The sequence below is a fragment of the Mus caroli genome, unplaced genomic scaffold, assembly GCF_978045245.1.
Source record: "Mus caroli unplaced genomic scaffold, Mus_caroli_1 scaffold_1, whole genome shotgun sequence".
Classification (NCBI taxonomy): domain Eukaryota; kingdom Metazoa; phylum Chordata; class Mammalia; order Rodentia; family Muridae; genus Mus; species Mus caroli.
The window spans coordinates 158,724,550-158,748,006 of NW_028227256.1; the positions used below are offsets into that span (position 1 = coordinate 158,724,550).

General features: G+C 41.6%; 2 protein-coding genes across 2 annotated transcripts in view; one reads left to right on the forward strand and one right to left on the reverse strand.

Annotated features, from left to right (window-relative positions):
• Dars2 (aspartyl-tRNA synthetase 2, mitochondrial) overlaps positions 1 to 5,104 on the reverse strand; it is a 36,775-nt gene extending 31,671 nt beyond the window's left edge. Inside the window, exons 1-2 of the mRNA XM_085842477.1 lie at positions 4,437 to 5,104; positions 3,536 to 3,635 (exon numbers count right to left, since the gene is read on the reverse strand). Coding sequence (XP_085698603.1) covers positions 3,536 to 3,635; positions 4,437 to 4,560 — 224 coding nt within the window. The 5' untranslated portion in view covers positions 4,561 to 5,104. The remainder of the gene's footprint in view (positions 1 to 3,535; positions 3,636 to 4,436) is intronic.
• A 270-nt stretch (positions 5,105 to 5,374) lies between these two features.
• Positions 5,375 to 22,794, forward strand: Cenpl (centromere protein L). Its single transcript, XM_021163163.2, has 5 exons — positions 5,375 to 5,791; positions 9,080 to 9,253; positions 14,366 to 14,617; positions 19,419 to 19,961; positions 22,454 to 22,794. The coding sequence occupies exons 2-5, from the start codon at positions 9,083 to 9,085 to the stop codon at positions 22,523 to 22,525; spliced, it is 1,038 nt and encodes a 345-aa protein (XP_021018822.1). The 5' UTR covers positions 5,375 to 5,791; positions 9,080 to 9,082; the 3' UTR covers positions 22,526 to 22,794.
• Positions 22,795 to 23,457: the final 663 nt, after the last annotated feature.

Genomic DNA, 23,457 nt, shown 5'->3' on the forward strand with positions numbered 1-23,457 from the left:
GGACAGCCAGGGCTACACAGAGAAACCCTGTTTCGAAAATCCAAAAAAAAAAAAAAAAAAAAAAAAAAAAAGATGGGCACCACCGTGCCTGGCGAGATTTAAAGTTTTTCAATGTGGTTGTTGCCAACATTTCTTTTTAAGTGTCAGGAAGCACGCAATCACTTGTTTACAGAGAAATTCCTAAAGGAGCCTCTCAGACCTGTGCTCCAGGCTCTTAAAGCACCATCAGTAGCCGGTTGAGAAAGCAGCAAAGGTCTTTATTGAACTAGAAATTGGAATCACGACAAAGAAAAGCCTGAAAACGACTTATCTTTAAAGCTTCATTCTAATTTCGAGTACGTGTCTGTGTGTGGTATGTACATGTGAATGTAGGGTTCCTGGAAGGCCCGCGGCATGAAATGCCCGTGGAGCTGGAGTTACAGGTAGCTATGAGTTTGATACAGATGCTGGGAACCCAATTCTGGGTTCACCCTTAGCTCCTGAGCCATCTCTCCAGCCTCTGAAAACGTTTCTTGATCTTGCCTGCCACTTAGAGAAGGAATTTCTCATAAAAGGAAATTGAAGACTATGGGTTTTGTCAACTAAGGGGACAAAACAGTCGTAAGAGTTGATAGGTTCTGCGGGAGGGTTGCCTTTCTTCCTCCTTGTAGAAGATGATGAACTATCGTTCTCATTTGCTACAGCATCTTATAGGAACTGAATGCACTAAAGCCAAATAAGTCATGGGATTATGGCTGTAATACATGGTCTGGAATCATCTTTAAGTATACCCTGTGTGCAAACAATGATTTACTAATTATGACAGTTAGGGCTGCCTGACTTAATTTTTGCTGCAAAGGACACCAGCTACATCGTACTGGGGCCACCGTTCTCAAAAGCAGTTGGCTATGAAGTCTCTTCCCTGAGGGACCTAATGTTCCAAGCAGGAATCTGGGCAGGACAGCTTTAGTCAACTTAAGAGTATGGTTTTACTTCTATAGAATAACTAACAATTATAATAACTGATAAATGTAGACACATGTCTTTAATCTCAGCATGCAGGTGGCAGAGGCAGGTAGACTTCTGTGGGTTCTAGGCCAGCCTGATTGATACAGTGAATTTTAGGCCAAACACTGTAAGACTCTGTCTTCAAACAAAACAAAAGGTGGTGTAGAATGGAGTATGTGGAGTCCTTGCAGAGGAAAAGTCTAAATTATAAGGTTTCAACCCGAATCAGTGAGCTACATTAATCAGCTCAACATAAAAAAGAGTAAATCCAGGGCTGGAGAGTTAAGAGCACTGACTGCTCTTCCAGAGGTCCTGAGTTCAATTCTCAGCAACTACATGATGGCTCACAACCATCTGTAATGGGATCTGCTGCCCTCTTCTGGTGTGTCTGAAGACAATGACAGTTTACTCGTATACATAAAATAAAATAAATCTTAAAAATAAAAAAGAGCAAAGCTGTGTGGGGCTGACTGGGAGCAAGCCCTACTTTACTTCTATTTGCTTATCCTTTCCTATGTCCGTAATCACAAGAATGGAAGACATTCTATCAGTAAGCTACTATTATTTAAGAAAATAAAAATATTTTTCAGGCTGGAGAGATGGCTTGGAGGTTAAGAGCACTGACTGCTCTTCCAAAGGTCCTGAGTTCAAATCCCAGCAACCACGTGGTGGTTCACAACCACCTGTAATGAGATCTGATGTCCTCTTCTGGTGAGACTGAAGACAGCTACAGAGTAGTTAAATATAATAAATAAATAATAAATAAATAAATATTAAAAAAATATTTTTCACTGGCTTAAGTCCTCACAAGAAAATTTTATTAATTTTGTAAACTTTTCTTTCACATAGTATAATCCAAAGATAATATTTTAGAGAATTAGAAACATTTGATTGGGCATATTCCTCCCTAAATAGAAAGAGATAATATACATTTTCTCCTTTATTTTAAAAAAGATTTATTGGGGGCTGGTGAGATGGCTCAGTGGGTAAGAGCACCCAACTGCTCTTCCGAAGGTCTGGAGTTCAAATCCCAGCAACCACATGGTGGCTCACAACCATCCCTAATGAGATCTGACTCCCTCTTCTGGAGTGTCTGAAGACAGCTACAGTGTACTTACATATAATAAATAAATAAATAAATAAATAAATCTTAAAAAAAAAAAAGATTTATTTATTATATGTAAATACACTATAGCTGTCTTGAGACACACCAGCAGAGGGTGTCAGATCTCATTAGGGATGGTTGTGAGCCACCATGTGGTTGCTGTGATTTGAACTCAGGACCTTTGGAAGAACAGTCAGTGCTCTTAACTGCTGAGCCATCTCTCCAGCCCCTCCAGCCCTCTTCTTTATTTCAAATAGTTTATTTATAAAGGGAAAACCAGGGCTGGAAAGGTGGCTCAGAGACTTAGAGTGCTTCTTGCTCTTCTAGAGATCCCAGCTTTAATTGCCAGCATCCAGATGGCAGCTCACAACTGTCCGTAACTCTAGTTTCATGGAATTAGACACCCTTTTCAGGCCTCCATGGGCATCAGATATGCATACAACCAAACATACATACAGGTAAACTACCCATAGACATAAAATAAACATAAATACCAAGGGAAAGAGAGGCGACCACCAATGTGCGTTCTCTAGGCCTTTTGGAAAGCAAAGAGGTATTCCTGTGTGACTCTACAAGGATGATACTGCAGACATTAAGGGAAAGAATACAGTTTAAAAAAAAAAAATGCTCCAAGAACGTTACTATGGCAAACCTGTAAGAGTCTACACTGTCACTCAGCACAGTGTTGACAGTTATATACAAGCAGTTTAAGAACAAGATTCTTGCTGGGCGTGGTGGCGCATGTCTTTAATCCCAGCACTTGGGAGGCAGAGGCAGGTGGATTTCTGAGTTCCAGGACAGACAAGGCTATACAGAGAAACCCTGTCTTGAAAAAAAAAAAAACCAAAAAAAAAAAAAAAAGAACAAGATTCTTATCAAGACAATTAATGTTTGCATCCAGCATGCTGAACACTCTAAGAGCCAAGGTAGCTTCTTTCATGTGACAAACATCAACCCGCATTTTGAACTTCTTTAGAGAGTTAATATGCTGGTATGCTTCAGAACAGAAGAGGGGAGCAATAAGAAACACAGCAATGAATGGGCTTTGAGCCTAAGGGATGGCTGCTCCCGTTTTAAGCTTTTTTGACTTACATTTTGAATGAAGTAAACTTGTTCTCCTACGCTTCTGCAGCTTCACAGCTGCCTCACAGAATCCTAGTCTATTCCCACTTACTGCTTCTGAGAGCTTTGTAAACTCAGCTCAGGATTCTTTCAGTCTTCCGGTGGGTCATGTTTTATTATTATTCCCTTTAACCGATATTAGTACTTACTGGGAATAACGCTATTAAGACTGTTTCAAAACAAAACAGAACGGAAAAGGCAGTGACTTCCGAGAAATTACAAAAGTGGCAAATACTCTCTGCATGGATAAAAACTAGCGAAGGTTGGAATTGTTTGGGAAAACGACCTCTATGTATTCCTGAACCATTTTGTTCAGTTTACCTGCGGTACTGAATCCATCCACACAGAGTGACTTCTTGGCCTAAGTGGGACGAACGCAACTCTCCGCATGTGTTGGTCCGAGCAACAAAGCTACTGAATTCTTTAAGAAGAGAAGGAAAAATCACTTTAAAAAGGCATTAGTAAGAATTTCTTTAAAAATACTCTCCATGATATATCAGCTCTTTCAGGTGAATGGGTGAGGTTAATAAAAATTTTAAATTTGTGTGTGTGTGTTTAATGTGTGCGTACCCACAGGTATGTGGACTCACATGGCACGGTGCCCCTGTGGAAGTCAGAGGACAACTTGTCGGATTCTGTTCTCTTCTTCCATTCACAATGTGAGTTTTGGGAGTCAACTCTGGTACTCAGGCTTAGCAGGAAGTGCCTGAAGCCACTGAGCCATCTTGCAGGCCTGATGTGGTTTATAAAATAGCCTAGATTATACAATATCCCTATTGTGTTTACCTGCACAAGTGTCAAGGTCCAAGCAAATAACTGCCCCAAAGGAAAATTTTGCCTTCTGTTTAGAAATCTAAACCTTGTACATGACCTAGCACTTGAAGGGCCATAAAATGGTAGCTGTCCATTTTGCTAAGCGACATATAATTTTAGAAATTACCTGCTTGACAGTGCAGTTAGTATTTAACTTTAGTACAAGTATAGTTTATAACAATCATTTGTACATCAATAAACTATTAAAAGTGTGGAAAAGATTTTAATCAAATTATTAGTTTTTCTATTAATGGTATACACTACACAGACTATCTACCTTTTTAATAATCGGGGGTGGGGGAACCTTGATTATAACTAATCAAGAGAATGAATGACCTGGTGTTAAAATATAGTTAGGATCGGGGAAACAAGCTGTCAAAAACAGGCGGAAGCTCGTAGCTGCCTTCACCTGGAATTCTTTGTGAACTCAACGCCAGATTTCTGGAAAAAGAACCCCAGATTGGCCGCATGGTCTTCCCGATGGGTCTGGATAAACCCCTGCATAGACGACTTAACCAAGAACCAAGATACATGTTGAAGTCCCGGGATCCGGAAAGACAATCACGAATCCCACGCTGCAGGTGTGGTGGTGCTCAAAACTCGGTTTTCGGAATTCCAGGGAACCCTTAAAATTCTAGTTCCCACGCAAATGCATCCAGACCCTGCTCCGCAGAACGTTCAAGTATCTACAAAGTAGATTGACCTGCAAGGTCTCTAGAACCCTTGGGTGAGTGGGTAGGGGAAAACCTTTGCTTCCTTCAGTGCATCAGTTCCCACTTTAATTAAACAAGGCTGAGCCCCGAAGATGCCAAAAGAGCCTCAACAGCAGCGCTAGCGTCAGAGCGCCCCAGCCGGAAGGCCGGCCACCAGGCGCGCGTCCTCCCTTTATTCCCACGTTCCTCGAAGGTGACCAGGGCATAAGCAGAAACATAAGGAGGTACAGCCTCGTGTTTCAACTTTCCCAAACCTGGCGGCCCATTTTGGATTTTCCTGAAAGGTGAAGGCGAGCAAATCCAAACAGCTCTGAGGTTCAAACCCAGACACAAACCACATCCACAAGCCAGTCCCTCGGACGCCCGGCGAGCGCCAAAGTTACGCAAGGATTTTGGCCAATCAGGACGAGGGCGCCTCCGCCATGTTTATTGTGGGCGGAAGTATGCGGGAAAGTTTCGCACCGGTTGGAAAACGGAAGAGCAACGCGGCGCAATAGGGAATTGGGAATTTGAGGCTATTGATTGAAGCCGCCAAGCCTTGCCCTCAGTTAAAATGGCGGCTTCAGTTGCTTTCAGTTACGTGAAATGGGAGGGCCACAGGCGAGACTTTCCGCGTCGGCCGCAGGGCAAGTCGGGAAATGATTTTAAACTGGAGGGCGTGGCGTGTGTGGAAAAGCGCCTTGACGAGCGGAACTTTCAAGTCTACCTTTGATCCCGGGGTCTTTGGGAACTCCCTATCTTTCGTGGGCCGGCGCCAGCTTCCGAAGAGCGAGGATCACAGAGCCGGGCTGCTTGGGAAGCTGAGCTGTCGTCTCTCCCGGGGGAAGTCGCAGGTCTTGCTCGCGCCTGAGGGAAGCTAGGTTCACTCCAGGGCTCCTGATGTCTCTTCTGAACTCACCGGGGATTGCTTCGGTTCTCTCTTAAGCAGTCATTTTGGCCACTTTCTTCTTAAAAAACCAAAACCTTTCGTCTCGACGTAGTCTTGGAGCCAGACTTGAAGGATGATTCGTGAATCCGGAGTGGATGACAGTGTCTTTACGACATAGTTTTGGTAAGAGCTTTTGGGTCCTCGACTGACCGTGTACTGCATTTCTTTCTGTTGTGTGACTGTTGTCTTTGCAGTGCTTTTGTGTATTTACGATGGGTGCAAACGGAAGCGTTAGTCAATGTGAGCGTTAGTATGGGAGCAGTGGGTTGACTTTTGTGGCAATATTGCAGTGACTAACTCAGGGACTTTCTTCATGGACTAGCCACAGAAAAACTACTGAGTTTTAGTTGTGTGTTAGGAACTGAGTACAAGAGAATTTGATGAGAGATCTAGTTCTGTGGATACTAGAAAGCGGCTGATAGGGACCCTTTGCCACAGGCATAAGAGTCAAAGGAGGTGAAGACTTGAGAAATCCGTAGAACCTTTCCCTCCAGTCACCTGGCAACATAGCAGCGTACTTACTAATAGGGTCGTTTGAGGAGTGAACAGTAGTACCAGATGTGTCCCAGTACTAGGGAGGCTGAGGCAAGAGAATTGCCCTGAGTTCTAGGCCAACCTGGGCTACACAGAGAGACTGTCACTCGATATAAACAAAACATCCCCAAACAAAAGAATATTTGTTAAAGGCTTAATCTTTGTTAAGTGCTTACAAACATGCCTGAAAAGTAATATATACTTAGCAGTTATTGTACTAGTTAGCCTACTTTAAAGAAAAATTGTGTATAAACAGAACTGATGAAGACTCCTATCTAAATAGCAAACAAGTGGGGAGAAGAATGGGAGGAGGTGGTGGCAGCGGGAAGATGCTGCCTTTTGAAGTAAAGTTCAATTGATGGAAGATTTTTAACAGAGGGGTTCGGTTAAGTGGGACCTGCATGGCTGTTATGGACAAGAACAATTTGTAAAGTCAAAAATAATAAAGACTAGGAGTTCTCCTGCCAAACCCAATACTGCTCTGATGAGAAGGCCAAGGGTGTCTCTAAAGATAGAGATGTCTTCCAGAAGTTGGCCTGGGACCTCCACAGGCATAAGAGTCAAAGGAGCTTTTCCTGGTAGCAGCAGCCCCAGTTCTTGGTTCCTCCTGACCCACATTGAAGGTCCCTCTGTAAGTCCTGGAAGCAGGCAGGACAGGAGGTGGGACTCTTAATCCAAACCACCTGAAAGCAACGAGAAAGGACAAGACAGGGAGGGCCATTACTCTAAATCCACTGAGGTGCACGTTAGTGGGAGACTCACCAGGAGTGTGGCCAAGGCTCACATCATGGGAATACTTTATGCCTGTGGGAAAATGAAGAAATGCTTATTTAAATGTTGCATCCCTGTCTGTGGTGCTTTTTATTTGATTTGATTTGATTTTTTAAGACTTCTGTGTGTGTCCGTGTACTGTGGTGTGCGGCGTGGGTGCAGTGGTCAGAGGACAAGTTGCAGGAGTCAGTTCTCTCCTACTGTACGGATTCCAGGATTTGAACTCAGGTTGTCTAACTTGAGTTTTGAGAATCCAGATAAAGCTAAGAAGGTGCCAAAGCAGGAGGAGTTAATGACAAGAGATGACTGCCACCCTCCTGTGGCACACTACTCCTGCGGAGGAGAAATGGCCACGCCCCCTGAGGTGTGTGTGTGTGAGTGTGAGTGAGAGAGAGAGAGAGAGAGAGAGAGAGCGCTTGCTTTCCAGGAACCACTCCATTGTCAGTTCCATCAAATCCATTGACAGTTAGTGGAGGCATTTCCTCTGCAGGTTATGTTCTGGTTACAGGATGTTGCTGGTCTGGGGTTGTGTCTATAAAGATGCCTTCCAGTTTTCAGACTAGAAATCTCATATCTTTCTGGCTACTGGGATTGTATTTTTTTTTTTAATTGTTATATGTAAGTACACTGTAGCTGTCTTCAGACACACCAGAAGAGGATGCCAGATCTCATTACGGATGGTTGTGAGCCACCATGTGGTGCTGGGATTTGAACTCAGGACCTTTGGAAGAGCAATCAGTGCTCTTAACCGCCGAGCCATCTCACCAACCCTGGCGACTGGGATTGTTAAATGGCAAAGCCAGCAGGGGTGAGCAGTGCCCCAGCCCAGGAGCATGGTTTTCTTTTTCCCTGGGGATCTGAGGCCAGTGTAGTGACTGGTCATTCTGTTGCTATTGCTTTGCAGCCTCCTTCATGAAAGGGGTGTTTGAGAACAGGACCAGGAAGTGGGAGGAAAGTGGACCTAGAGCCCACAAAGATGCTCTGGATTAGACTCTGGAGACCAGCATCAGAGTGCAGACCTAACTTTATTGTTTATTACATAAGTTTATTTAGCTAATTACGGTTCATTTATGTATTCAGGAGCAAATTGGGATGCAACCTGCATTAAGCCAAATCTGACTACCCTGTCCATGAGCGTGTCTGTGAGTCTGTAGAGGAGGGGCCAGTCCTTCCACCCCCCATCCCCATGGAGATTTCTGTGAAGACAGGGGAAGTAGCCACTGTCCTGGCCTGGGGTCCTTTGTGTTGTCTCTCCTGTGTGCAGGGGTGGTGTCAGATCATACACTGTGTACAGGAGATCTGGACTCTTTAAGGAGTTTCAGAAGCTTGTGGTGCCTCACCCCCCTTCCCATTTCTTCCTCCACCAGGTTTATCTCCACATCTCCTACGGGGGGGGGGGGGGGCTGTGATGTAACAGCCTTTGCTCCCTTGTTAGAGTCTTCCAACCTCCAGGGACCCTGGAAGAGAGCTATCCACCCACCATATCAGTTGTCATAAATGGTCTGTCTTTCCATGTATTCACTTAAAGCCATTTCATGTCTTTCTTCAGTTTTAGAATTTGGTAAAGCCATATTAGAGACAGCTCTTTAAGGTTATTGTGGAGCCCCTGCTGTGCTCAGCCTTCATGGTGGTCTCGAAAGTCTCCTTTGTAATGTGCATATTACATTATTTGACTTATTCTAGAGTTCATACTGAAAGGTTTCTTGTATTGATATTTCTCTTCACAGTAAGAGAATAGTGGCTAAGACAAGAAAGGAGGATGATGTAGAAAAGGTGGGGAGTAGAAAGGAGAGAGAGCAAGAATGTGCATGTAAGAGAACAATGTGCATGAATTATCTTTTTATATATATATATTTTTTTCTTCTTGTTCCGGCCTCTCTATCTCCGGCCCAAAGATTTATTTATTTATTGTATGTAAGTAAATGGTAGCTGTTTTCAGACACACCAGAAGAGGGCGTTAGATCTCATTACGGATGGTTGTGAGCCACCATCAGGACCTCTGGAAGAGCAGTCAGTGCTCTTAACTGCTGAGCCGTCTCTCCAGTCCCCTGACATTTTAGTGATTAGAGTTCTAGTTACTTTTTTTTTTTTTTTTTTTAAATGCAGACCATGGATTCCTGTGATTTCCGAGGACTGACTTCTAGACGAAGGACCTCAAATCTTAAGAACTACTTTGTAGGTGCCACCCCTCTTCAGAAACGACTGGAATTGGTCAGGAGGCAGAATTCAGATTTTCCCAGTCCATCTCGAAGGAAAATTCCCCAGTGTTCACAGTTGCAGGTATAGTTTGTGTTATTTTTAACAAAATCTCAATCATTTGATTTATCAGTGAAGACTGGGGAGCCAGATGCTGGGGTGAAAGCCTGCTAGCTCAGAGAGGCAGAGAAAGCACCCAGCTGACCCTTCCTCCACAGCCAGTGTCCCAAAAGCAACCAATTCTCGATGCTGTCTCAAAGATCCCTCAAACGCATTGTCTCTCCCTTCTATTTCCTGTGTCTCTGTCTTCCAACTTCCTTGTACTCTCTGTGGTTCTTTCTGATGCTCACTCCCTGTCACCTCGATGTTTGTTCTGCCTCTTGACCTATGGTTAACTCTATTTTAATCCTGTTTACAATAACCAGCAAGCTCTTGGATCAAAGGTATGTGCTAGGTCTGAGCCATTTCATAACTAGAAACAGTTTGTCCTAATAAACAAGGCAATCTCAGGGTTCACAGTGTGATTAGATATCCTGCAACACCTTCAAGCTAGTCAGTGATGGAGAATATATAAACAAGAATATATCAACTTATATAACTAATACGTTTAGTATCTTAATCTCTCAGTTAATAGATAAATGAGGAATAGCTAAGTAAATAATTTAACTTTAACCAAAATATCTTTTGTTCTAGTTTCCTTTAATCCACATCATCTACTGCTGAACTATGTTCCCAATCTGGGAGACTTTATTTATTTCCTTATTCATTCCTTCTTTCTCCTGAGAACTGCGATGACATGTGTGCACCCATGTGATTTCCATGTGTATAGTGTTTTGCCTGCATGTATGTATGTATACCACATGTGTGCCTAAGGAGCTCAGATGAGGAATTCCCTAGAATTGGTGTGACATGATTGTGAACCATCACGTGAATGCTGAGATCCAGACCCTGGTCCTCTGCCGTTTCTCCACACCCTACAAGATATTTTACATAAAGATAGAAATGTCTAGTTTGGTGCTTTTTATCTTTATAATTTTCCTGTAGATTTAATAAGAAAAAGTATGCAACCATTTCACTGACTGCTGTAGCTATAACAAATATTGTTCTCAAATCACACACACACACACACACACACACACACACACACACACACCTTTGTTCTAAATGATAGCAGGAGCTGTGAGACCGTGTCAGAAAATGTGGACTTTAGAAGTTCCTCAGGAGGAAGCCAGGAGCTTTTCGACAGTACTTTTATGCTGTTCTTAACCCTTTAGCTAATGAATAAATGAGGGCTAGTACAGTTAATTCATTTTAATACTGTTATGGAGCCAATACAAGTAAAGCTTGCTTGGTTTTTTTTGTTTGTTTGTTTGTTTGTTTGTTTTTGTTTTTCTGTTTGTTTACTTTTACTTTCGTTTCTTTGAGACAGAATGTTCCTATACAAGCCTGCTAGCTTAGAACTCACTGTGTAGACTGGGCCAGTTGGGCCTTGCACTTGTGGGCGGTCTCTGTCTGCCTCAGGAGAGCTGGGGTTACAGTCGTATATCACCATGCCTGGCTCACATTTGTCTTTTAAATTAATTTTTTAAGTGAACATACAAAATGACTGGTTTCCCTGTGGCATGTTCACATGTGTGTCATACTTCCTTGTTTTCTCTGCGACCTGATCCTGTCCCTCCCAAATGGTTTTCCTTTCTGCTTTCACCTTATTACCCTACTTTATGATCTCTTCCTTCTGCTCACGCTCCCTTTCTGTTTTCATGACCACATACACATATACACACATCTAAGTTCTGAATATTAGAGAAAACATAGGTACTTGTCTGGCTTACTTGACCTAACATCTAAGAGTATCCATTTTCTTGAAAATGTCATGGTTTCAAGTTTTTTTTTACAGCTTAAGAAAAATTCTATTGTATATTCCTATCATCCTCCTTCCCTCCCTCCCTCCCTCCCTCCCTCCCTCCCTCCCTCCCTCCCTCCCTCCCTTTCCCTTTCCCTCTCTCTCTCTTTCTCTCTCTTTCTTTTTCTTTTTTTTTTTTTTGAGACAAGGTCTCTTTTTAGAGCATTGGCTGTCTTGGAACTCACTGTGTAGACCAGACTGGCCTTGAACTCACAGAAATCCACCAGCTGCTGCCTCCTGAGTGCTGGGATTAAAAGTGGGCCCATTTTCTTTATTTGATATGCACGAGTTGAGCATGTATCTTATCTTTATGGTGTGTTTCAGAGTCCTGTGGATAGTGTTTGTCTTAGTCAGGGTTTCTATTCCTGCACAAACATCATGACCAAGAAGCAAGTTGGGGAGGAAAGGGTTTTATTTGGCTTACACTTCCATACTGCTGTTCATCACCAAAGGAAGTCAGGACTGGAACTCAAGCAGGTCAGGAAGCAGGAGCTGATGCAGAGGCCTTGGAGGGATGTTCTTTACTGGCTTGCCTCCCCTGGCTTGCTCAGCCTACTCTCTTATAGAACCCAAGACTACCAGCCCAGGGATGGTCCCACCCACAAGGGGCCTTTCCCCCTTGATCACTAATTGAGAAAATGCCTTACAGTTGGATCTCATGGAGGCATTTCCTCAACTGAAGCTCCTTTCTCTGTGATAACTCCAGCTGTGTCAAGTTGACACAAAAATAGCCAGTACAATTGACCCCTTGTCAACTTGACACACAAACACATCACTAGTAAGCCTCAACCCTTACATTCTTATTCATCCCCAAGATCTAAATAACTTTAAAAGTCCCACAGTCTTTACATATTCTTAAAATTTCAATCTCTTTAAAATATCCATCTCTTTTAAAATCCAAAGTCTTTTTACAATTAAAAGTCTCTTAACTGTGGGCTCCACTAAAACAGTTTCTTCCTTCAAGAGGGAAAATATCAGGGCACAGTCACAAAGCAAAAATCAATCTTCAACCGTCCAACGTCTGGGATCCAACTCACGATCTTCTGGGCTCCTCCAAGGGCTTGGGTCACTTCTCCAGCCATGCACTTTGTAGCACACAAGTTGTCCTCTGGGCTCCAGATGCCTGTACTCCACTGCTGCTGCTGCTCTTGGTGGTCATCTCATGGTACTGGCATCTCCAAAATACTGCATGAACCCCCTTCAGTCCTGGGCCTTCAATTGCAACTGAGGCTGCACCTTCACCAATGGCCTTCCATGGCCTCTCGCAGTGCTGAGCCTCAGCCGCTCTGTGCAACTACTTCATGCCTTCAAAACCAGTACCACCTGTGTGACCCTTACACATTACCAAGTCCCGCTGCAGCAGGAGTACAACCTTGGCTATCTCTGGAACACAGCCTCTTTGTGCTTTCAGAAAATACTTCCCAGAAGATGTCACCTCAATGATGCTGGTCTCTTCTTAATCACCGCTAATTTCTTAGCTCCAGCTAACCTGCATCAATAGTCCCAGTAATACAAAGTTTTTGCTTTAGTAGTTCTGGTATCTTGTTAATCACAGCTGATTCTTCAGCCCCAGCTAACCAGAACTACAAAATCTTCACAATAAAAACAGCAATGCCCCTGAAGAGAATCTTTAATTTTCCCTCTGAAATTTCACAAACCAGGCCTCCATCTTCTGCACTGTTCTCAGCATTATCTTCCAAGCTCCTACACAACATCTGACAGAGCTCTTAACAACGAATGGATCGTCAAGCCCAAAGTTCCAAAGTCCTTCCACAGTCCTTCCCAAAACATGGTCAGGTTGTCACAGGAATACCCCACTCCTGGTACCAATTTGTCTTAGTCAGGGTTTCTATTCCTGCACAAACATCATGACCAAGAAGCAAGTTGGGGAGGAAAGGGTTTATTTGGCTTACACTTCCATACTGCTGTTCATCACCAAAGGAAGTCAGGACTGGAACTCAAGCAGGTCAGGAAGCAGGAGCTGATGCAGAGGCCTTGGAGGGATGTTCTTTACTGGCTTGCCTCCCCTGGCTTGCTCAGTCTACTCTCTTATAGAACCCAAGACTACCAGCCCAGGGATGGTCCCACCCACAAGGGGCCTTTCCCCCTTGATCACTAATTGAGAAAATGCCTTACAGTTGGATCTCATGGAGGCATTTCCTCAACTGAAGCTCCTTTCTCTGTGATAACTCCAGCTGTGTCAAGTTGACACAAAAATAGCCAGTACAGTGTTCTAAGGAACCTCCACATGGAGTTTGTAGTGTACATGGCTTTACATCTCTACCCAAGTGCTCTGTTGTTGATGACACTTGTGACTCTAACAGAGGGCATACAAAAATCCATTTAATTGGGGCTGGCTTACAGGTTCAGGGGTTCAGTCCATTATCATCAAGACGGGAGCATGGCAGTGTCCAGGCAGGCATGGTGCAGGAGGAGCTGAGCGTTCTGCATCTTCATCTGAAGGCTGCTAGCAGACTCCTCCCACAGGGTTAGGAGAAGAGTCTTAAAGCTCAGGCCCACAGTGACATGCTTCCTCTAATAGGGCCACACCTCCAAATAGTGCCACTCCCTGGGCCAAGCATATTCAAACCACCACAGCTTTGTTGCATAAAATGAACTTGTTAAATATTTTTTAAATTACTTAAGGCTAATCAAGCTAGATCCTTTAGAAATACTTTTGTGTGTGTAGTACAAACCCAGGGCTGTGCCCCTGCTAGGCAACCACTCCGCTATTACCCACTTATACCCAGCACCACTATTTGCAGGGTATATGTAAAGGAAAATAGAAATGTTTGTCTATGAGATGTCTGCTGAAATCCCGTGAAATGCCATTATGTTCTGTTCTAACAGCTAGAGTAAATGAAATAGATAAAACCCTGTCCCCAGCAAGCTTCTACTCTGATTGGAAAGGGAGACAAGAAAAGTAAGACACATATATTCAGATCATAGTAAGTGCTATGAAGAAAAATAAAAGGTTAGGAGATAGTGACAGACTTGAAGTGATACGTTTTCTTTAGAATGGCCTCTTAGAGAAGAACTAAGAACAGATCTGAATAAAACAGAGAACTGTCTTGTGTGAACATCCGAGGCAGAAAAGCTTCCTACATGGGAATTGGGGGCAAAGGCAGAGGACCTTTTAATGACCTGTAAATTCCATTTGAGATTAGTGTTAGGAACACAAGGTCATGTACCAAGTTGTAGATTTATATTGAATATGTAAATTGTTATGATTAAATTCTTAGCTATGCTTTTTACTTTTAAAACCTTTGTCTTGATTTTTTTGTTTGTTTTAGGAAGATATCGATCCTCAGAAGGTTGCATTTCTCCTCCACAAACAGTGGACTATATATAGTTTAACTCCCCTGTATAAATTCTCCTATTCTAATCTCAAAGACTATTCTAGACTTCTAAGTGCATTTATTGCTGCCGAAAAGCAAAAAGGACTAGCTGTGGAAGTGGGAGAAGACCTCAACATCAAAGTGATTTTCTCCACTCTACTTGGAGTGAAAGGGACACAAAGGGACCCTGAAGCATTTCTTGTCCAGGTATAGTGGTGTATATCCCTTTGTTTCCTAAAATCTGTTTTGTTGGTTTGGAATGGAAATTATAGTATTTTCTTATCTTTTTTTTTAACTTAAAAACATTTTTATTACATTTATATATTTGTTTATTTAAATATGTGTGTGGGTGTGCATGTATGTGTCTGTGTGCCACAGTGCCCTTGTAGAATTTGGAGAACTTACTAGAATTGGCTCTCTCTAACATAGGATCCTGGAGATCAAAGTCATGTTGTTAGGCATGGCACCAAATGCTTTAATTTGCTGAGTCATCTCACTGGCCTAAACCTTGTGGGGTTTTGTTTTGTTTTGTTTTGTTTTGTTTTTTTACAATTTGTTTGTTTTTTCTCAAGACAGGATTTCTCTGTGTAGCTCTGGCTATTCTGGAACTTATTCTGTAGATCAGACTGACCTCACATTCACAGAGATCTGCTTGCCTCTGCCTCCCAAGTGATTAAAAGCATGCACCACCAACACCCAGCTCTTATTTTATATTGTAATAATTAGATAAGGTCAACTTAATTTTTATTTCCTACATGTGTAGGAGTGTGTGTGTGTGTGTGTGTGTGTGTGTAATATGGTGTTGATTTTAGAAAACACACAGAAGTATGAATGTGCTGACAAGATGGCTCAGCAGGTCAGGGCACTTGGGCAAGCCTAGTAGTCTGAATTTGATGCCTGGAACCAAAGGTGGAAAGAAAGAACTGATTCCACAGAGATGTTTTCTGAGGTGACACTCCACTCTGGCACCTGTGCCTCCCAATCATACACTCACATACACACAATAATAATTTCTTTTTTTTTTTTTTAAAGATTTATTTATTTATTATATGTAAGTACACTGTAGCTGTCTTCAGACACTCCAGAAGAGGGCGCCAGATCTCGTTGCGGATGGTTGTGAGCCACCATGTGGTTTCTGGGATTTGAACTCTGGACCTTCGGAAGAGCAGTCGGGTGCTCTTACCCACTGAGCCATCTCACCAGCCCAATAATTTCTTAAAAGTCAGAATTTAATACTTTTTTAAAAAAAGATTTATTTATTTACTTTATGTTTGTGAGTATACTGTTGCTCTCTTCAGAAGAGGTGTCGGATCCCATTATAGATGATTGTGACCTACCATGTGGTTGCTGGGAATTAAACTCAGGACCTCTGGAAGAGCATTCAGTATTCTTAACCACTGAACCATCTCTCCAGCCCCAGAATTGAAGATTGTGATATATCTATTTGTTTATCTGAATCAGTGTAGTCTTTAAATTGGGATCTCACTGTCCAAACTTTGCATTCCAGCATTTCGACTAATCAGTGTTGTAGATAATACTCATAATCCAGAATTCTACATTCTTGTAGTTATAGTTATATGTTCTAGCTTATTTCCTATTGTGATAAAACAGTGACCAAAGCAACTTGGGGAGGAAAGAGTTTGTAAATTGGCTTATACTTCCATGTTATAGTCCATGAGGGAAGCCACGACAGGAACTCTAGCGGAGACCAGAAGGAACACTACTTATAGGCATTCTCCCTGAGGCTTGTTCAATTTGCTTTCTTACATCCAGGCTTACCTGCCCATAGTAAGAGGGCTCTCCCACATCAGTCAGTGATCAAGAAAATGTCCCACAGACCTGTCTGTGAGGGCAGTCAGGTATAGAAATTCCTCAATTGATGGTCTCTCTTCCTGGATGACTGTAGCTGTGTTAAGGTAACTAAAAACTAACCAATACATGATAATTTGGTGGATATTTTTTAGGTTTTAGTTCCTAGAAGCAGAATTTCAGTAAAATCTTGGGCACTATATCATTCCATATGCTTCGTGATGCTATATGTTACTCTCAGGAATGCAGGTTTTCTGTATTTCTTCTGATAAGTAGTACATAAAGGTACTACTTAAGTCTATCTTCCAATTGGTTAAGAGATGAGCTTTTGTGTTTTGAGATAGGGTCTGTGTAGCTCTGACTGGCTGACCTGGAGCTTGCTCTGTTGACTCATTGAGATCCTCCTAACTGCTTCTTGAGTGTAGATGTGAGTGTATGCTGCCACGTCCTGCCATATTAACCAATCTTTTGTCCCCTTGTTTTATTTTCTTCTTTCTTTTCTTGATACAGGGTCTTATTGTGTAGCCCTGGATGGCCTAGAACTCACAGAGATCTGTCTTCTCTGCTTTTCAGTTGGTTGGATTAAAAACTTGAATGACTGTGCCCAGTTCAGATTAGTTCATCTTAATCTTTGAAAAAGGAAATTAAATTCTCAAGCTGTAGAAAAAGACTGGATTCATTTGTACAACTTAGAGGTCAGCAAACTAATATGTAGGTTGGTGTTCTCTTTCTCTCCTCCCTCCCCCAAAGACAGTCTTGCTGTCTGATTGTCTGCCCTGGCTGACTTGATGATACTCAGACTTGGGGATGATCCTGCTTCAACTTTTTCTTTATTTTTATAAATAAAAATTTTATTGGAACACAGGCTATCATTTGGTTCAGTATGGCCACCTTTGGACCTTGATCTAGGTTGAGGGAAGATTTACATTTTACATATAATAGCAAAGATGAAAGTATTAGGCTTTTAAATGTTTTTTTTTTTTAAATTAGATTTTATATTTTAGATTTCATTTTCTTTTATATGTGTTTTGCCTGTATGTATGTACGTCTTCCTATATGTGTGATTGGTGTCCTTGGAGGTCAGAAGAGGGAATCAGATTATCTGGAACTGGAGTTATGGATGGTTCTGAACCATCATATGGGTGCTGGGAATTGAACCCACATCCTCTGAAAGAGCCACAAGTGCTCATCACTGCTGAGCCATCTTTTCAGCCCTGGATGTTTTTTGTTTTGTTTTGTTTTGTTTTAAATATATGAAGCTGTTAACTAAAAAAATCAAAGATCTGTAATATGAGAGTATACTAATGGTATACTCCAGGTCAAAGATGAGCTAGTCAGACTTTTTTCTAACCTAGAGCCTTCTATACATATACTCTGTGCTTTGTCACTGAGTTAGATTCTTAGGCCCTTGTCATTATCCTTTTTCTGAAGTGAGCATGTTCACTTTGGATGTTCTCAAAGAAGAGAAGCTGTGAGTGTCTGTCCCAGGAGGAATAGTTTGAAGACACCAGAGATGTTCAAGTTAACAGTGTATGTATTACAGGTCAGCAGGTGTCAGAAGGGCTTTCCTATAGAAGGAGATTAGATCTTATTAGTCTTGCATGTTTATGATAAATAAGGAGATGCAGTGGATGGGAACTGTGTGTAACATACGGAAGAACATTTTAAAGTGATAAAAAGAGTTTCTGTGGGAAATATTCCTCTTCAGTGGCAAAATGCAGGCAAGATCTTGGAGATCTTTAGTCATCCTTTCTAAAGTTGAGTTTTTTTCTTCTCCATGATACTGTATACTGAATGTGCCATTACTTTTATTTATTTATTTATTTATTTTTGGTTTTTCGAGACAGGGTTTCTCTGTATAGCCCTGGCTGTCCTGGCACTCACTTTGTAGACCAGGCTGGCCTCGAACTCAGAAATCCACCTGCCTCCGCCTCCCGAGTGCTGGGATTAAAGGCGTGCGCCACCACGCCCGGCGTGCCATTACTTTTAATGAAGTGAAGTTGGAGTTTATTAAGGATTAGTTTTAATACATACTTAGTTATAGATATTAGGGAAATCGAGGTATAAGAAAAGGATAGTCTTTAAAAATAAACAAACAAAAAAAAGCTGGACATGGTTGGTGGCTTACACATGTAAGCCAACACTTTATTTTGGGCGTTTGTTTTGTGTTCTTTTTTTAAATATGCTTTTATTAGCATATTAATTATTCGTTATAGTGGATTTCATACATGTATATGATATATTTTGATCAATATCTCCAGTGCCCCTCCCACTCTTGCTGATCTCCCCCTCATCCAACTAGTTCCTCTTATGCGTTCCTGGCTGTATTTTTGGTGAGGTTTAATTAGGGCTGTTTACAGGAGCATGGGTGAGGGGTTACTTACAGTCATATAGGCAACTTAAAAAAAATGTCTCCTTCAGTAGTCACTAACTGCCTGTATATCCTCAGGGATGGATGGGAGTTTCTTCCTCTTTCAAGTGAGAATGGTGATGAACCCAATCTTCTGCAGGAATTAATTGCAGAGAGTTGAAGAGTACAATTGTCAGGTCACGACAGAAGACAGTATCCCATAACACCTCCACCTCTTCCTCTGGCTCTCTTCTTTACATCTACTCTTCCATGAATGCTATTTCCTAAGCATGAGAGGGAAGAATATAGATCTGTTTAACCACCATGTAGCTCTCAGCACTGGCCAGTTGTAGGTTTCTGTGGTAACTGTGGCTCACAGCAAAAAGTAAAGTTCCCTGACCAAAGCTGACAGCAGTATTCTCCCATGAGCACAACATAGTATTTTTAGAAAGCAAATTGAAAGGGACCTTATGTCCACTTAGCAATAAAACAGCAGTACCTTGCCCACTAGAACCTAGGGTTTTAGTTCTAGGCGTGAACTTTTTCCTGTATAGCAGGCCTCAAATCTAATAAGAAAATGGTCATACTACATTTATCTGTCTGTCTGTCCGCCCGTCCATCCATCCCTCCGTCTGTTATTTGAGGTGGTATCTCATAGACTAGGCTAGCTTCAAACTTGCTATGCACTAAGGTTCACCTTGGACTCCTTGCCTTCCTGATTCAGCCTGGAATTTCGAGAATGTGCCACCATGCTTGGCTTTTTAATATACTCATTAATTTTGAGAAGATAAAATTTAGAAGTAAATGGTCTTTCAAATTTAATGAACATGTTTTTATTTTTCCTTGTAGATTCTCTCAAAATCTCAGTCATCACGCAAACACAGAGAAGATAAAGTGCTGTGGACTGGTTGGTTCTGTTGTGTGTTTGGAGAGAGTCTTCAGGAGAGTGTCTCAGAAGACTTCACCTGTCTACCCTTATTCCTTGCAAATGGAGCGGAGTCCAATACATCTTTAATCAGAGACTGGTTTCAGAAAACCTTTGACTGTTGCTTCAGTCCTTTAGCAATCAGTGCGTTTAATCTTTCCTGGATGGCTGCTATGTGGACAGCATGTAAAATGGACCGTTATGTGGCTACTACTGAATTTCTTTGGTCTGTGCCGTGTAGCCCACAGAGCTTAGATATTTCTTATGCAATACACCCAGAAGATGCAAAAGCTTTATGGGAAAGTGTCCACAAAACCCCTGGGGAGGTTACCCAGGAGGAAGTTGACTTATTTATGAACTGCCTTTATTCACATTTCCATAGGCATTTCAAAATTCACTTAGCAGCCACAAGATTGGTTCGTGTCTCAACATCTGTAGCTTCAGCACACACTGATGGGAAAATAAAGGTTAGTTTAAACAGATCAAATTATATTTTTTTCTTGTCATGTTTCCAAATGTTTGGTAAATATATATATTGGTTTTTCGAGACAGGGTTTCTCTGTGTAGCCCTGGCTGTCCTGGAACTCACTCTGTAGACCAAGCTAGCCTCGAACTCAGAAATCTGCCTGCCTCTGCCTCCCAAGTGCTGGGATTAAAGGTGTGTGCCACCACTGCCTGGCTTGGTAATTATATTTTTACATGGAGAAATATACTTGAATGCATAGTAGTTCAAGACGAGAGAAAGACTTACTTTATGCTTTATATGGCTTTAGCCACTTAGAGCTGGTCTTAAAGTGGAAGGCCACTGTGTATTGTGCACTGTAGAGCTGAGTAATATGAATTACCTCCTAGCAACTCAAATTTTCAAAATTGCCAAATTTTGAAGTAATTATTAGAATAATAGCATTGTGTGTGTGTGTGTGTGTGTTGGGGTGGTGGTAAAATTATACCCAGCAACAGAATAAAATGTCATTTTTGCCCACAAGTACCTTTCTGTTGCCACTAGAAAGGAAAACAGTCATGGTTTTTATGTTCTATAAAGAAACAAATAGTTGGCTCCTCAGACATATATTATTTTAATTTTTGTTTATGAATGTGGGTGTTTTGCCTGCATGTATGTCCATGCACCATGTCTGTCCTATGTCTGGTGTCCATGGAGGCCAGAAGAGGGAACCTTTGGATTCAGTGAACCTAGAGTTTGGCTATGAGATGTCATTTGGGCACTGGGAATTGAACCTGGTTCCTCTGGAAGAGTAGTCAGTGCTCTTAGCCACTAAGCCATCTCTCTAGTCCCCTTACGTTATAATTAAATACACATCCCTATACATATAATCCAGTGAATGCTTATCATTTTGCCATTGTTAAGACTCTTAAAGGAGATTAATTCTACTTTTTCTGTTTCTAAAATTTTCTATGTATTTGTCCTTTTCTGTGCAGTGCCCCACACACACTAGGCAAGTTCTCGGCCACTGAGCTATGCTTTTTCTGTCCTATTTGTACATACTTATGGGCATAGTATGACTCAAGAAAGGCCAAATTACAGTAACTAGTATTTCCATCTCTCTCTCCCCCCCTTTCTTTTTGTATTGAAGTCTTCAGATTCAGATAATAAATTGTAGACTCTAGTCACAATTGTGCTATAAAAGCATTAGAATTAATTTCTCTTATCTAGTTGTATTTTATTACCCATTATGTAACCTCTTTCTATCTCTTAGCTGTTGGTGACCTTTATTTTCTTCTGTGAGATTTGTTTTGTTTTGAGGAAGGGTCTCATGTAGCTCAGGTTAGCCTTGAACTCATTGTGTAGCTGAAGATGATGTTGAATTGCCTCCCCTCCAGAGTAGTGAGATAATAGGTGTGCACCGTTGCTCATGGAGAGTGATGGTCTTAGGTTTCACAAATGAGTGAGCATATGCCATAGCTGTCTTTCTATGCCTAGTGGATATTAATTCTAATTTTTAGAACAACACTGTATTTTTAATCTATGTTTTATTTTAAAAGGAGAAAATCAAGGTCAGAATAAATTAAATGATACATTCAAGATAGCTCATAAAGAAAAGGCTGTAAGGCACTGGCACGGTGGCTCAGTGGACAAGGGCACTTGCTGCCAAGCAGGATGGCCTGATTTGATCCCTGGATCCCACATGGTGGAAGAAGAGAACTAACTCCTGAAAGTTATCCTCTGACTTCCATACATGTGCTGTGGCATGCACATACATACATGCATAAAGACACAAAGTAAATAATTTTTTATAAAAAGAAAAGGAGTCAATATTTGAGCTTTTTATGTCTTAGGTTCCATGAGTACCGTATAAAACATATTTTCAAACTGGAGGTCAAAATGAAATAATAGGCTGGAGCATACTTTTGATGGGAAGCACTAAGCATTAAAAACAAAAGGCCCTTGGGAGGTAGAAGCAGGAGGATCAATAGTCCAAACTCATCCCTGGCCAACATAGAGAGTTTAAAGCCAGCATGGGCTACTCAAAATCTTGTCTCAAAAAACCAAGAACTGGAGAGAGGGATGGCTTATGATTAATAGCACTTACTCCTTTTGCAGGGAACCTGAGAGTCTAGTTCCTAGTTCCCATACCGGGCAGGTCAGAATACCTGTAACATCAGTTCCAGAGGATCAACACCCTCTTCTGGCCTTGTAAATTTTCATTTAAACAGGCTCAGCTGGTTGAGAACTGTAATGCTCTTGCAGGGGATCTGACTTGGGGTTCCAGCACCTACATCAGGCAGTTCAAGTTCACTACTCTCTGTAACTCTAGCTCCAAGTGATCATATGTCTCTGGCCTCTTTGGGCACCCACATTCATATACCTACACACACAACTGCATAATTAAAAATAAATGAAGTAAAATCAATAAAAACCATGGTAAAACCCCACAAATATCAAATTGCTTGTCTCCTAATACTGTCTTAATTTTAAATTCACATTTTTTTTCTTTTACAGATTCTATGTCATAAATACCTTATTGGTGTGTTGGCATATATGACAGAACTGGCAATTTTTCAAATTGAATGAATTTTTGTATGGACTAAGTGATGCATTATAAACTGTTTTGATCATTTGCTGAACTGCGATGCCAAGTGGGACAGTGGAAGAAATGGAGCACTTGTCTCAGGGTGCCTCTGGAGTTGCCCAGATGGATATAGAACATAGTGGTAGTGGGTGAGCCGCGTTCATGGGCTTGTGTACCCAGCATATCACTGTGGCTGTGTCATGTTATAAAAGATGCTGAATTGTTAATATAAAAGGATCCAATTTAGTCAAATAAACTTACCTAAAATCTGGTGTTTCCAATTGAGGTTATTTATTCTGTGGGACTTGCCTCTGAGGTTCCTTCTTGAGTTCCTTGATTTTTCACCTCTAGATTTCCCTCAGCTTGGTTTTTTTGATTCTCTTTCCACTTTCATGTCTTGAATTGTTTTATTAACTTCTTTCTACTGTTTGTGTTTTTCATAGAGTTAAGAATTTATTAATTCCCTTTTTTAAAGACCTCTACCATATTCATAAGTGATATCTTAAGGTCTTTTGTCTTGTGTTTCAGCTATGTTGTAATTCTCAGGGCCTACTGTGGTAGGTTGCTGGGCTCTAGTGGAGACATTGTGTCCTGGCTGTTACTGATTATATTTTTATGATGGCATCTGGGTTTGGGAAGAGTGTAATACATGATGTTGATATTCATAATGCTGGTCTTGTCTTTGTTGGGTGGATGTTTTGCTCCTAAGTTTCTGTTGCCCTTTCTGGTTCTTAAGAGAGTGGTGGCTGTGTGGGGCATGGTAGGAAAATCTGGGATCCTGATAGCTGTGGCCACTGGGAGCTCCAGGTAATGAATACACAATATACCCTAACTTATGGGACCCAATGAAGGTGGTTCTAAGACAAGTTTATAGTACTGAGTGCATATATTAAAAAGGTTTTTTTTTGGGGGGGGGGTGGATCTCACACTAGCA